The sequence below is a fragment of the Emys orbicularis genome, chromosome 4 (genome assembly GCF_028017835.1).
Source record: "Emys orbicularis isolate rEmyOrb1 chromosome 4, rEmyOrb1.hap1, whole genome shotgun sequence".
In the NCBI taxonomy this organism is placed as follows: domain Eukaryota; kingdom Metazoa; phylum Chordata; order Testudines; family Emydidae; genus Emys; species Emys orbicularis.
The window spans coordinates 119,056,316-119,072,701 of record NC_088686.1 but is presented as its reverse complement, the minus strand read 5'-3'; the positions used below and the strand labels follow the sequence as shown (position 1 = coordinate 119,072,701).

General features: G+C 44.7%; 1 protein-coding gene across 1 annotated transcript in view; it reads left to right on the top strand.

Annotated features, from left to right (window-relative positions):
• Window positions 1-586: 586 nt before the first annotated feature.
• The window catches only part of CARS1 (cysteinyl-tRNA synthetase 1), a 57,604-nt gene continuing 41,804 nt past the window's right edge, over window positions 587-16,386 (top strand). Inside the window, exons 1-2 of the mRNA XM_065402958.1 lie at window positions 587-672; window positions 8,876-9,121. Of these exons, the coding sequence (XP_065259030.1) occupies window positions 648-672; window positions 8,876-9,121 (271 nt within the window). The 5' untranslated portion in view covers window positions 587-647. The remainder of the gene's footprint in view (window positions 673-8,875; window positions 9,122-16,386) is intronic.

Here is a 16,386-nt window from a genome sequence, read left to right as displayed (position 1 = left end):
TTGTGTCTTTTTCTTATATAGGCTCCTATTACCCCCCACCCCGTCCCAATTTTTCACACTTGCTGTCTGGTCACCCTAGGAGGGGGTCTGACTCATGGTGTTCAGCATGCCAGGGGGTGGCAGCACTGCCCACCCTGCAGAGATCATGGCCTCCTGGCCTGGGGTGTGTGCAGGTCCTTCCCCTATTGGCTCAGTGGGGCGGGTAAGCAGAGCAGGGGAAGCTCTCAGGCTTTAACTCTTGCAGCGATGGGGGAGCACAGTAACTCTGGCCAGCCCCTCCCCTTCTTTGCAGGGACCAAAAAGCAGAGGGAGGGGGAGGAGCCTCACAAGCCCCGCCTCCCAGAGCCGGGCGAGGGAGGGAAGGAGCTCGCAGACCCCACCCCGGGAAGGGGGGCGGCAGCTGGCAAGGAGAGACAGAAAAGGGCCATCCCATTCGCGCACGCGCACAAAGCTCTAGTACAGCCGGCTCCGTCACGTGACTCCGGCGGCTTTGGAGATGCGTTTCTCCCCGTTGCCCGGTTACCCTGCGGTCACCGGAAGTGTCGTAGAGAGGCGGAGCAATGGTTTTCCATCCGGACGCGGTCTTGCATCAGCCTGTGAGAGGAGTCGGCTAGACGCGGCAGAGCGAAGTAGGAGGAGGTAGCAGGATGGCGGCAGCCGGCGGGGAGCCCAGTAAGTGCCGGGTCCCGGGCTTGGGCGGGCTCGGCCCCTTTAAGGCCGTTCCAGGTGCAGGGCAGTGTGGGGTGTCGTGTCGTGTCTCGGTGTCCCGTCGGGCAGGTGCGCCGTGCCATGGCAACGGGTCACCGCGTCCTCGCGCCTGGTGCCCTGCCAGAGCCGTGTGTCCCGGCGTCCTCGCCGCCCGGTGCTGGGGCTGCACATGGTGGAGCGTGATGTCACCGCACCCTGGTGCAGCAGGGTGTCGTGTTGTGCCACCAGTGCCCGGCTCTGGGTCATCCCGAGGCGTAGCTCTGCCCTAATGTGTCCTGGCAGCTCTGTGTTATCCTAGCACTGAATCAAGACGTTGCTGTGCTGGGATGTTGTCACCTTGCTCCTACAGGATCTGGAATGCCCTGTTATAAGCTGGGGTGAGCCTACAAAGGCCAGGACCGTGGCAGGTGTTCTAGCCGTGGTTTGTGACATCAGATGCTTACTTTTTTCTAACATGTCAGAAAGGGGCAGTATGAATTCTGTGTTGTTTCAGGATCTCGAAGACCTAGTTTAGTGCGTGTGAAGGTCACTCGGGTATCTTCCTGCCATATGAATCAGCAGTAGTGAGACACAAAGGCTTATCAGTTGTTGGGACTGAGAAATGTAAAGATATTGGATTTAAAGATACAGCTTTCAAAGACACAAATGGCATTTAGTTACCTAACTACCCTAGGTGCCTAGCTGTTATTTGTGCCTTTGAAACTACACCCTGGAAGGTTAGAGAAGATGCTATCATGTAACAAGTCCTATGGATCTTAAGCTTCCGAGGCAAGTGTGTTGGGTTAGTGGTAGCACAGTGAGACTCTACAAGGCAAAACTTGGGATACCAGCAATACAAGCCTGAAGTACCATTACTGATATGTAAGTGGCTGGGAACCCCTGTCATATAGGTTAAATATCCTTAAATTCCCATGTTGTCCCTTCTCCTTTGTCTCCTAAAGTTGCTTTCTTTCCTGTTCATTAATCATAGTACTGTATGTCAATAGGACAGACTCTTCTAATGATGGGCTCTACAGGTTATAAGAATCAGTGCAATATGGGGTTTGTTTCCGAGGCATAAACTTGGCACACATGATTGTGTTTAAAAGCGAAGGAGTGACAGTCTGCATTCCAGACCCCTTACGTAAGACCTGTTCTACAGAATATCTCCTACACTCTCCCCATGTGAGCCATATTGTGGTACTTTTTGTGTGCTCCTCCTCCTGCCCCTTATGTTTCAGGAAGCCTCCTCTCCAAGGGAAGGTTTTAAATAAAAATGTTTGGTTTTGTAAGAAGAGTTTTTTTCAGCCAACATTACCAAAAAGTCTTGCATAGTAGGATTGCCTATGCTTAAATATGGGGCATGGATGTGCAGGACATTGCTAATTAATATGGGAGCAACAGCTCAGGTTCTCCTGGAGTAACTGAAAGTGTTCTATCTGGGGAGCATCTGGTGTCCTTCCAATCTTCTGAAAACACCAAGTTTTTTTTAAAAATCAGGGTTTATTTTAGTAGAACAATTCAGAGTTTTGCGCTTTTAAGTTATTATTTACTATATATATTGTAGTGCAGCCCCATTGTGCAAGGCACTGTACAAACATAAAACAAAGTGATGGCCCCTTGACACTTAGTGAAAATATTACCAGTAGTTCTATTTTACAAGTAAGAATAATATTCTCATATTCACCAGGTGGCTGCCAGTACGCCTCTTCTTTTTCTGATTTATTTTCAACAGCTTAAATAAGAATAATTGAAATATCAAGGCATGAGCTTTCTTGAAAACTTTTGGTTCAGTTTATTATAAGGGCCACCAGTATTACTTATTGCTTAAAAGTCCACTGTTGAGTTCTTTAAAATTTAAGTTTTGTTTACTTAAAAATATATATTTGCATAATCTAATATTATTAAACATTTTTTCATGAATTTTTGTTTTGAATTTAAGTATTCTCCTCCAGTGTTCCACCAAAGTACTGTAACTTCAGGTAAGTCTATGCTGCAAATGCCTTTTGGTGGTGTCTAGAATACATACACCTAGCACGGGTATAAATAGCAGTGTAGATGGTGAGGCACTGCTTAGGCAAATGGAGTACAGGCATGCCTGAGCCCTGTGGGTATGTACTCAGCTGTATCCCTACATGACTCTCTACAGCCCAAGCAGTGCCTCTCTATCTATGGGCCTACCACAGGGAAAGGCACATGGAGTGAGGGAGCTGCCGGAGACTTTCGCCAAATTCTCCCCTCTGCCAGAGCCTTTCATCGATGCATGTAACTACACACAGCAGTGTGTACACGGTCTGCTTTTCACTGTGGCATGTAACTGCACATATCCTACAGGCTTCTGTAAGTGGTGTGCAATGTAGAGGTAACCTTTGTATTAGTTCATGAGAATTTGAAAGTGAAACTGACTAAAAAACAAAATGAAACTGACTACATTAGCTCCTGCTTTATTTGAGCCTTCCATCTTACAATCCCTATTGTCAGAAAACAGTTTATGCCCCCAATATACATCATTTACATTGAAATATCGTCTGTTTATCTGAATGAATTTCTATACCCTCCATTCTATTTGTGTACATTCTTTCATCCAGCAGTTGCAAAATTGTTATGAAAATGTAAAAAGCAACAAAGAGTCCTGTGGCACCTTATAGACTAACAGACGTATTGGAGCATAAGCTTTTGTGGGTGAATACCCACTTCGTCAGACGCCGAAGTGGGTATTCACCCACGAAAGCTTATGCTCCAGTACGTCTGTTAGTCTATAAGGTGTCACAGGACTCTTCGTTGCTTTTTACAGATCCAGACTAACACGGCTACCCCTCTGATTGTGTGTCTGGCTTACTACATTTTCATAATCTACTCATCCACCTTTACCATGTGGCTGAGGATAATTGGGGGGGGGGGGGGTGTGGGGGGAATGACTTGCCTCCGATGAGCAGAATTTTTGCAAGGCTCCTGTAGTCTTTTCAGTGATCAAGATGAGTAATATGTAAAATGTAAACAGGCAGCAGAAATGGTGAACAAGTAATCTGAACTGGTGTTAGTAATACAGCAAATTATAGTTTTATAAATACTATTTTTAAAGTGCCAATCACCCTAAAGAATGCAGAAGAGAACCAGACCTTTAAAGTGTCTTTTATTGTATATAAAATAAGAGTTTTATGAATCTGTATGAATATTTGTAATCATTTCCCATTGCCAATGCCTTTGCAGATAGCAACCTTCTCTGTAGCAGAGATTCCCAAACTGTGTCCATTTGGCTTGTACAAATCACTGACAATGTTAGAGGAACTCCATTGAATGTGCTGAGCCCAAAATAGCTGGTACTCCACTGAAGTAAGGGATCCCCATATATTTGTGTGTGGGTACTCTTTTCCTCTTTAATGTCCTTTCTGTCCCTGCTGTGCTGACAATGTTTTTGACAGCAGAAAGGCCTTATATAGAGAGAATACACTTTGTTTGTGGGATTCTTGTCTTACAGAAGTGAGAAACTGATGACACTGGTATCATTTAAGTAAAGCTATCTAACTAATGGATTGCATAACAAGATTTCAAGGTAGTTGTTTTTAATCTTTCATGTAAATGGTATGTAGAAACTAATATGTCTTAGTCATCAGCTTTGTGTCTTATTTCAACATTCCATACAAGGTCACAATGTCATATAGCATTAGGTGGCATAATTTTCTATATATGGAAAGTAGAACACATTGACAATTATATCACATGGAGGGTTCATACACCTATATTAATTAGCATACCAAAAAGTAGCACTTTATTAGTCTCTGCAGTGAAACTAAGTGGTGCTAAACTTTTGAACATTGGGGAAATTTCAAATTTGCTACATGTTAATAGTTAGAAAAATAAGAATTTTTAAAAAGTTATGTTGCATCTCAACTACTGATGTTCAAAGTGTATATTTAAAAAGAGAGAGCTACCATTGGGTGATTTAATAATTGCCAATGGATCATTCCAATCAGATGAGTTTTAATCCTGTGTTCAGTGCTTCTGCAGCATTCTTGTTCTTCTGTAGAGAAGAAGCTGCCTATCATGTTGAATTCTAATAGATTATTTGATTTTTTTTTTTCAGTATGGACATTAATACATTAGGGAATAGGATGGTGGGCTTTTTTCATTGTGGTATAAATCAAATTTGAACTTGGTACACTGATTTTTTTTCTTTTAATTTAAAAAAATAGTTCAGGCTTTAAATGGGTGTGGTGGTTTGTTTTGTTTTTTGCTTGAGAAGTTCTGATCAATGCAATCTGAAGTGTTCTATCTGTACAAAAGATATGGCATGAAACCTAGCAGTGCAATCATTCCCATTCTGCCTCACTAATATGCTTCAACCTTGTTCTGGAAGGATCACATCTAAGTTTGAGAGAGGGATGTTTTATTCTTTGTGTTAATTCACTTGTACTTGGGACTTCCACCAAGAATAGTAAATGTGGAGGTGACTTCTGGTATAGCTGTTGACCACCAGGATGAACCGGACAGAGACCAATGTATTTTATATGTCAGCAAACAATCATTAGATTGTAATGACTGTTGAATTTTGGCTGAATTGAGACAGCAACCTAAAAGTAAAAGATTGTATCTTATTAGCAATCCCCTAAGCCATCTAGATTCCCTTGCATTCAGAAGGACGCATGTATCTCTCAGTTAGTTGATGCCTTTGTGTAAACAGAAGACACAGGATACTATACAACTTCCCTTTCCAAATGGTTTCAGGGTGTGGAGGAAAAAGATCATTACTCAGACTTACCAAGTCTCCTTAATTTAGTTAAAGTTCATACCTACAATAATACTTGTCAAAAAGAGTGCTGCCTCCTTTACAATAACTTAAGAGGTTTTTTTGAGACTTATGTATTGTGATATGAATCTTTCTCCTAAGGAGTATGTTGTTTTCCTGATCTTTCATACACACAATAAATATATCATGGGGCTCATCTGGCGATTCAGATTTCAAACAGATCGACCAGTTTACATCTTACATTAATGAATGTTTCATTTTGTAAGCAACTACTAGAGATAAGAATAAATATTCCAATATTTACAAACATGAACCATTTAGAGAGAAATTAAGTTTATTGGCCAATCTTAATCCCATTTATAAGATTGCACATATTGTCTAGTTAAAACTACACATACCATTTTTCTTTTTACTTCTTATCCAACATGCATTGACTTAAATTTGAGGGAGATTTTTTAATGCATTGAGCTGACTCTTTGAGAGTGTGTGTGTGTGTGTGTGTGTGAAGTATGCAAAGCAACTCTTGTGACTGATTTTTCTGTCACTGGTTCTGTTCATTGCACTAAACTTTAAACATCTGGTATTAAATCCTGTGTATATTTTAAAGGGTCAAATACACTTGTTATCTCACTAGCATTTATACATCATCCCTCTATATTACTGTCTTCTCGAAAGGTTGCTTGATGTAAATAGACAGTACATGCAGTATTAGATATGGTTTTAGAAGTGTAATTGACTAATATTTTCCTCTTTGTTTTATAATTCTAACTGCCACAGTTCTGCATTGCTTCCAGTCATTCGCAGGGACCAAATGAGCAGCTGAAATATTCCATTAAAGCGAAACAATTATTCGTTCCCCATAGGAAATGGGCCACACACAAAATCTCAGTCTCAGCTGATAATACACCTCTACCCCGATATAACGCTGTCTTCGGGAGCCAAAAAATCCTACCGCGTTATAGGTGAAACCACGTTATATCGAACTTGCTTTGATCCACCGGAGTGCACAGCCCCGCTGCCCGCAGCACTGCTTTACCACGTTGTATCCGAATTCGTGTTATATCGGGTTGCGTTATAGAGGTGTACTTACACACATCTGGAAGAATCCCCCCCACCTCCAGAGTTCCCACACCCACTTGTAACTATTGCTTTTCCCTTCAAAAGCTGTGCTGTGGCAATAAGCTTAGTGCTATGGAAGCTATATGGAAACTTCCCTTGTAGAACAAGATTACCATACTGTCTTAGAAGTAAAAAATTGGTTTAGTGGCCTGGAACATGGGATTTGGAGACAGGAACTCATGTGTTCTAATCCTGGCACTGACACCAACTCATTGTATGATCCTGAGTACATATTAATTTTTCCTTTTCACTTATGTACCTCATGAGATAGTTTGTTAACGTTTGTACAGTGTTTTGAACATGGAAAGCACTATAAAGTCTAAATTGTTAGGGAAAGGTTTAAGGCTGTGTATACTAATGTGAGTGCTAGCACAGATTTTATAAACGCCACTGAGAGCAAATCACAATGCTTTCTATACACAGTGGTTCTCAAACTTTTTTTTTTTTTTTTTTTTTCACGGACCACTGGAAAATTGCTGAGGGTCTCAGTGAACCACTTAATGATCTTTCCAAATATGGTTTGTACCATTAGCTAACTATTGTAAAGTGCTTTGGATAAAAGCGCTATATAAAAATAACTTAATGATAAATGTTTTTTTGTTCTACAATTAAAAGCACACAACTCATATTTTAATATCAGTAGTCTTCCCTTTCTGATGCAATGGATGTGCCCTCTCTCCTCCACCTCAGCAGCTCCTGAGCTGGGGCTGAGAAGTGGGGGGAGGTCTCTCCCCTGCCATAGCAGTCACAGAGCTGAGGCTGGGAAGGAGGGCCATCTCTCCCCGGCAGTCGCAGTCCTGGAGCTGGGGAAAGTCGCCTCTTTCTGTGGCTGCCGCAGCCCTGCACATCCCAAATTCCCCCCATCCCCTCTTCTCACACCACTGGCCCCTCCCACCTACCTCCTATTCCCCCCAAGGCCACCACCTCACTTTACATGTGAATCTTCTCCAGGGTCCAGGCACCTAATTAGTGGAGTCACGTCTGCGTGGCTCCACTAATTAGGTGGGTGGCCCTTCATTCTCTTGTGTGCGGCCACCCAGGCATGCAATTTAGAGGGAACTATCCGTGGACCACCTGAATGGACCTCGCAGATCACTGGTGGTCCATGGACCATAGTTTGAGAACCTCTGCTATACAGTACCTTATTGTGAGTGTCCCTCCCAAACCACAGAACTTCTCCCTTTGTAAATGTGCTATGCTGTCTTAAGTATAAAAGTTACTTAGTGCTTGTAAAATAAACTGTATAAAACAAAACCTGTTTTACATTTGCATGATGGAAGATGAGCTGAGTAAGTCATAGGGAAGAATGGGGGTACATGTGGGATAGTCTACCATCTCTTCTGTCAATTAATATAACTCCTGTTCATTTTAATGCACAGGGCCAGCTCCAGGCACCAGCGCAGGAAGCAGGTGCTTGGGGCGGCCAATGGAAAGGGGTGGCACGTCCGGGTCTTCGGCGGCAATTCGGCAGCGGGTCCCCTCAGTCCATCCCGGAGGAAACGACCGGCCGCCGAATTGCCGCCGAAGAATGAAGCGGCGCGGTAGAGCTGCCGCCGATCACGGCTTTATCTTTTTTTTTTTTTTTTCCCCTTTGCCGCTTGGGGCTGCAAAAAAGCAGGAGCCGGCCCTGTTAATGCATATTACATACACATTTGAGGAAAGAAACTGATGCAGGGGACACACAGGTAGTAGCACCGATGGCTGTAATTTAACATTCTGCAAACATTTGTCAGTCAGAGCAAGTAGGGGAAAGTGGGCATGAAATTAGAACCCCACACTTAAGCCCCAGTCCTGCAAAGATTTAAGTATACTTTTATAGATTTAAGTACAACCTTTATATGTTGTGAGTAACTCCATTGACATTAATATGACTACTCATGGTGCATACAGTTAATCATTCATGTGTAAATCTTTGTGGGACGAGGGCTTTAGTGGACTAAGGGTGAAGTGCTGATTAAGCCCACTTGGCATGGAAGATACTCCTATAACTGTTATAAATTGTATTTTTGTTTTCATGCAAAAGACTTGGGTCTGTGCCTTTTGTCTCTGTGCCATGATTTCCCCCTGAAATTTACCATGGAAAAAAATAGTCCTAATAATATATATATATTTTTTTTAAAAAGGCCATTTATAACAGCTTTTTATGGTTGTTCATTACATTTGACGAAATATTTTTCCTTCAAATTTGCTGTCAATTTCTAGTATACATCTGGTTGTTTCAATGATATTATTTGCCCTACTAGCTTTAGGGTATATTTTTGGTCATAATATGCCTTTTTTACTTTAGTACTGACCTTATGTCCTGTGCCTCTGTCTTTGCAGCTTCCAACTACAGTTTCATTCTGAGCATTAGTGAAGAGGAAGCCAGGCTGAAGGCTTTGGACAAGTACCTCAGCACTCGTAGTTATATCCAGGGGTTCACATTTTCACATGCAGATGTGGAAGTATTCAGACAGTTTTCAAGGCCACCTATGGACCAGCATTTCCATGTTGTTCGGTGGTACAGGCACATAGAAGCAATCTATGGTGGCAGCAATGAAAAAATTGAACCTTGTAAACTTCAGACAAGTGAGTAGTGACATGGAATTGGTGGGAAAGTTACAGATTAGTAGACATTTTGTTTATATATTTATTTTGATTGCAGAGAACCTCAACAGTTGCCCATCCATGCAATGGGTGATTTTACACACTATTAAATTTCACAATATCAAAACAATATTTAAATCCCATATAACAGGCTGCAGACTCTCTAATAATCAAACCACCAGCAAGTATAAAAAATAAACCCTTCAATCTCCCCTCATCCTCAAATGGCAAGGAAGAAAAGGATGGCCTTTGGAGAGTGTCCAGAAGTATGACAAATCTGGGCTCTGGCAGGCTAAGGGGGAAAGCAAATTCCAGCGTTAGAATCATAGGACTGGAAGGGACCTCGAGAGGTGATCTAGTCTAGTCCAGTCCCCTGCACTCATGGCAGGACTAAGTATTATCTAGACCAGGGGTCCCCTATGTGGTGCCTGCGGGCGCCATGGCAGGCGCCATGGCACCTGCCATGGCATCTATGTGCGCCCGCCTACTGGCCACTGAAATGCCTCCAAGGAGCTGCAACATTAAGAAGCGCTGCTGCCAAAATGCCGCTGATTTTCGGCGGCATTTCAGCGGCAACGCCTCTTGATGACGCTATGTCTCGGCGGCATTTCGGCGGCGATGCTTGTTGGCGTTGCCGCTTGTCGGAGGCATTTCGGCGGCTGCTTGTCCGGCGGCCACGCTCCTCGGCGGCTAGTCATCAGGCGCCCCCCACACTGAAAAGGTTGGGGACCACTGATCTAGACCATCCCTGACAGGTGTTTGTTTAACCTGCTCTTAAAACTCTCCAATGATCTTTCTGGGTTCAGAAGTTTAGCTGATTGGTCTGTAATTCCCCAGGTTGTCCTTATTTCCCTTTTTATAGATTGGCACTATATTTGCCCTTTCCCAGTCTTCTGGAATCTCTCCAGTCTTCCAAGACTTTTCAAAGATAATCGCTTATGGCTCAGATATCTCCTCAGTCAGCTCTTTGAGTATTCTAGGATGCATTTCATCAGACCCTGGTGACTTGAAGACATCTAACTTGTCGAAGTATTTTTTAACTTTTTCTTTCCCTATTTTAGCCTATAATCCTAGCTCATTTTCACTGGCATTCACTATGTTAGATGTCCAATCACCACCAACCTTCTTGGTGAAAACCGAAACTAAGAAGTCATTAAGAATCTCTGCTAGGGTTACCATACGTCTGGATTTTCCCGGACATGTCTGGCTTTTTGGTCCTCAAATCCCCGTCTGGGGGGAATTGCCAAAAAGCCTAATATGTCCGGGAAAATACTAGTCCCCTGCTTATCTTAGAGCGGCTCCGGCAGGCTGCGAGCTGCAGGCAGATTCCCTCGCGGCGGCGGCTGCTGCTGCTGTTCCCCCCAGACACCTCAGCTCTGTGTAGCTGAAGAGCCGAGCTGCCCGAGCGCTACCGGCTTCACGGTTTGCTGGGCAGCCCCCAGACCTCCAGACCTTCCCCAGCGCAGCCGGAGCCCAGGAGAGGAAGCGCCTGGCCGGGGGCGCAGGGTCTGGAGGTCTGGGGCTGCCTGGCAAACCGTGAAGCCGGTAGCGCTCGGACAGCTCCGCTCTTCAGCTGCACAGAGCTGAGGTGTCTGGGGGGAGCTGCAGGCGGATTCCCTCGCGGCGGCGGCTGCTGCTGCTGCTCCCCCCAGACACCTCAGCTCTGTGTAGCTGAAGTGTCTGGGGGGAGCGGCGGCGGCTGCTGCTGCTGCTCCCCCCAGACACCTCAGCTCTGTGCAGCTGAAGTGTCTGGGGGGAGCGGCGGCGGCTGCTGCTGCTGCTCCCCCCAGACACCTTAGCTCTGTGCAGCTGAAGTGTCTGGGGGGAGCAGCAGCAGCAGCCGCTGCCGCGAGGGAATCCGCCTGCAGCTCCCCCCAGACACCTCAGCTCTGTGCAGCTGAAGAGCGGAGCTGCCCGAGCGCTACCGGTTTCACGGTTTGCCGGGCAGCCCCCAGACCTCCAGACCCTGCGCCCCCGGCCGGGCGCTTCCCCTCCTGGGCTCTGGCTGCGCTGGGGAAGCGCCCGGCCGGGGGCGCAGGGTCTGGAGGTCTGGGGGCAGCCCGGCAAACCGTGAAGCCAGTAGCACTCGGGCAGCTGTTTCCCATGGCTGGGAGGGAGGAGTGGGAATGCGGGGCGCTCAGGGGAGGGGGCGGAGTTGGGGGTGGGAAGGGGCGGAGTTGGGGCGGGGAAGGGGCAGGGCCAGGGCCCCGTGGAGTGGCCTCTTTTTTTAATTTTTAAATATGGTAACCCTAACCTCTGCCGTTTCCACATTTTCTGTTGGTTTTTCCCCCTCATTGAGTAGCGGGCCTACCCTGTCCTTGGTCTTCCTCTTACTTCTGATGTATATGTAGAATGTTTTCTTGTTACCCTTTATGTCTCTAGCTAGTTGAGAGCACCTTGCCAACAGTTTCCCCCACCTTTATATCACGGAAGTTAGGTGTCTCTGCAGATCACAACTGTGGAAGAGGTGGTCCCTTGAATAATTAGGTCCCATAGAGCTTTGGTTAAAAGGGGAAACCAGCATCTTGAACTCCACCTGGAAACCCACAGCCAATTAGTACAGTTCCAGTGGCACTACTGTGCTTCTGGTAGGAGGCTTCACTTAAACAGATGCCATGTTCATTCTGCATTAGCTGAAGTTTCCAAATGTTCTCAAGGTGTAGCTCCATGTAGAATGTGTTACAGTAATCGAGTTTCAAGGTGGCAAAATCATGGATAACTCTGGCATGGTCCATGGTAGGATAAATGTGGCTGTTTCTATCAGATGGACAGAAAATTGGGTGCCATTAGTATACTGAAGATATCATAGCACTTGGCTCCTTAGGAAATCTCCTAGTAACCTTATATTCACATAAATAAGAACAGAATGGAACCCGTCAACACCTTGTGTGACAGGGCCCTTGGAGCTCACAATTGCTATCACTACACTCTGAGTCCTTCCAAATTAAAAGGAGTAAAAACACTCCAGAGTGACTACATCTGTTCCTGCTAGGTGATCGGAGATGTATCACTAGCAGTGTAACACACACTCCAGATTACATCATTAGCAAATGACCACAGAGTTCTACACTGGGTGTAGCTAGTAATGTGGCATAATTGATGGATCCAGAGGTATTTGAAATAGTGAAGCTATTTCCTTATTTGTTTTGTTTGATAATTGATTTCTGTAAGCAGAGAAACTATCAGTGTTTTTAATAATAATAAAAAACCTAACCATTAGGTATACGACAGTGTCATAGATTCACAGGATCAGTGCTATGCCTCAAGCTTTGGATCTGTCTCTTGGAGGAACCCCTTCAATGTGCTAGCCCCCAGGGGCTCTCACTCTTCCTTAAGGGTAGGCCATACAGCCTCACCATCTCCTGAGACTGAACTGCTGGGGCTTCAGCACTTCTGCATCACACCTCTGATGCATCACGTCCTACTGAACAAGTCCAACTGAGATAGACTCCGGGTTAGGGACTTGTATGCTTTTCAGGGACTAATGCACATCACACAGTATTTTCAGTGACACTCAAACAGTGGTTTCAAAACAGTAGGGTTCATTAGTCGACTGGATGCACAGCACTGGAAGTCCTTAGGTTAGCATAGAGATATAAAGGCTAAACCATAGTCCATTCTGGTCAGCCCAGCACAATTCACCAGTCAAGCTGTAGTGAACTCCATTTTCAGGCTCTATGTTTCTCTCTGACTTCCTTCCTTAGTCTGTTCCCAGATGAGCGAGCTCTCAAACTTCTTCCAGAGCCCCCACTTGTCCTTCCCCCATCACACCTCTTAGTCCTTTGTTCTTGAGCTGGGGCTCTGCTCAGCTTCCCTGCTGAGAAGTGGGGGAAACCCTCCTCCCTCTGGGTTGTTAGTTGCTGGGTGTCAATGTCCCGGTGATAGGGTTTTCCATTGTTTTTTGGTGGGTTTTCCATTGATGTTGATCAATGTTTGTAATAACTCATTAAGTTCACTCAGACAGCTAAGCAACACTCCACCTGCCTCCCCCCCCCCCCCCCCCCCCCCCCGTCTCCTGGTCTGCCCTGAGAGCAAACATAATCCTTTTCCTCGCATTGGGTAGCGATGCAAAGTAAGGGGGAAACAGGCTTATATAAGAAATAAAATATTAAAATAAAAAATATTACCAAAAAATCCTATTCTGTCACAGATGTATACAGTTTTTGTTTTGACCGTGTGAGAGTCCACTCAATTGGAGCCATTCAGTTTTTTTACAAAGAGTTACAGAAATACAGATTTTATATATTATACAAGTTTATAGTAATGTAAACTGTGTTATTAACAGGGTAAATGCACATTTCTGAAAAGAATGTAGCTTTTCCTTGGTAATTAAACAATTACTGTTCATGTGAGGAAATTCGAACTGGTTAATCTAGGTTATTGTGTAACCTCTTGGGAGTTTGTCATTCTTCTCTGATGCTTTCCTATGCGCCAGCTGCCTTTAAACAAATGCTTTATAGTGAGATCCCTGCTCAAGAAGTCATGTAATAGTTATTATATTATTCATAGTACTTAGCTCTGTACAATGCTTTTCAATAGCTGCATGTTAACACCCAGTCTTTTTTGATCAAGGTTATTGAGAAGGTAGTGCTGAATTAACCCCGGTAGCATCCTGTCATCATATGTGTTGTGAATGCCTACCAGTCTGGTATTAGTTGTTAGTCTGGCACAGACAAGCTTGGTTTTGTTGGCTGATTTCCACCTACCAACAGACACAATGAAGGTTCCCGGGCTGATTTGTTGGCTCGGGCAGTAGTCTTTGATAGCACTAACTATAAGGCTTTGTTGATTCACCCACAGAGTGTTATGGGTGGCGATAGGATAGCCCTTCCATAGGTTTGTGCCTTTCTGTCTGAGAAATCTTACAGGGAGGTAATGAATCTGCCTTCTCCCAAGGTCTCCTCTTAAAGATGTATGTCTGGCTGCTGGTGAGATAGTGAGATATTATGTCTTATAGTGTCCAATAGGCAGATAAGGAGATGCAGCGCTGCATCTCCTTTTCATAGAACTTGGATATTGCTGTTTGTATTGTCCTAGTGTCCAACAGAGCTAGGGATGTGGATGAGAACAAACTCGCTTAGGCTCAACCTAGAGAAGACCAAAGTGATGGGAAGAAGCATATAGATGAATGGGCTGGGACTGTACATTGATCTCTTATTGGAAGTGTATGTTTGAACTTTGCCATTATAGTCTATATATATATCATTGCTCCTGGATCATGAGCTGACAGCTTTGGCACATAGGATCTTTTTTTCTGCTATGATTAATTTGGCTGTTGCCTTCACCACAGTAATCCATGTCATTGTAACCTTTGTAAATCTAAGGGCTGGTCCACACTAACCCCCCACTTCGAACTAAGATACGCAACTTCAGCTACGTTATTCACGTAGCTGAAGTCGAACTATCTTAGTTCGAACTTACCGCGGGTCCACACGCGGCAGGCAGGCTCCCCCGTCGACTCCGCGTACTCCTCTCGCGGAGCAGGAGTACCGGCGTCGACGGCGAGCACTTCCGGGATCGATTTATTGCGTCTTGACAAGACGCGATAAATCGATCCCAGAAGATCGATTGCTTACCGCCGGACCCAGAGGTAAGTATAGACGTACCCTAAGAGTAAACATTTGTCTTCTGGTATTTGGACTCATTTATGGATAGGCTGGTTTTGTACTTGAGGTGTGTGTTAACTTACATCTCATTTAAAGTAAAATACTTAGAACTAATGATACAGCTCAGTATACAGATTAATTATTTTATCCTTGTCTGGGACAGGGTATTAAATTAAGCCTCTCTTTTCTAGTTACCCAATTGTTCAAAAGGATAGTGGGGATTATATATGAACTGATTATATATAATAACTTTTTGCAATTGATTATTGTGGTTCTCAGTTGCAATACACACAGGAAGATGTTTCCAGGGAAACTGAGTGAATGATGGGCATGCTAAGAGACAAAACATGAAAGCCATTTTGACAATACAAGTTACAAACAATTGGATAACGTTTTAGTTGCAAGTAAATTGCATCCCATACAAATTCTCAACAGTACTGAAGTAAATGGGGTGGGAAAACTTGTTGTATTTCTCAGTTTTCTGTTTTGCTGTTATTCTTCCAGTTTTCATGTAAGTTAATGTGTTAACTTAATATTCACACATCACTGAAATACAGCCACGGGTGGTATGGAGAGTGGCAGCCAGATGCACAGCACACTGCAGCTTCTTGGAGGGGATGATACTCTGTTACTACTTGTTTTTTAAGCACATCAGAGGTGTAATACCTAAGATTGTAAAATTTTTAGAAACATAATGGAAAAGAGAGAGTCCAGTTCTGCTTAGTGCTTATGTGTAGGTGGGCAAGGAAAAGGGAGTACGTGAGGCCTTTTAATCCCTCCAGTTCCCCAGCGCAAGCAGCAGGGCACCCTTCCTGCCTCACAAATGCTAAGAGTTGTGCCCAGCTATTACCCCAGCACTCCAGTGGGCACACACTGCATCCTCAAAGAATCACGGTCAGCTGTTTAGAGGTGTGTCCACGCCTCCCGCTTGGCACGCTGCGAGCTAGGACATACAGGGAAATCCCGCTATAACTCGCCCCGCGATAATGCGAATTCGGATATAATGCGATCATAAGGTGGCTCCCGCTGCCCCAAGTGCACAAAAACAAAACCAAAAAAAACCACACCAGCCGGAGCGTCGCCGAAGCACCAAAAAAAAAAAAAAGTGGCCGGAGCGCCGCTGAAGCACAAAACAAACAAACAAACGTGCCTTCCCCACTGCCTCTTCCCACCTACCCCTGCTTCTCCTTTTGGCAGGAAGAGCCATTCTCCTCCCCAGCTGCTCCTCACTCTTCCTCTGCCCCTTGCACATCTCCCCGCTGCAAACAAACAAACAAACAAAAAAAGCAGCCGGAGCACCGCCGAAGCACAAAAAAAAAAAAAAACCCGGCCGGAGCGCAGCTCAAGAAAAACAAAAAAGGAACGTGCCTTCCCCACTGCCTCTTCCCACCTACCCCTGCTTCTCCTTTTGGCGGGAAGAGCCATTCTCCTCCCCAGCTGCTCCTCACTCTTCCTCTGCCCCTTGGACATCTCCCCTGCTCTCTGCCCAAGAGAAATTGACCGGCTTGAAACTGACCAACTTTAAATGGTAAAATTTTTGTAACCCCGCTATACCGTGACCCCAAATTTATCGCGATCGAATTTTTTGGACCCCAATCATCGCGTTATAGCGGGGTTTCACTGTATGATATGCTTCTTTTT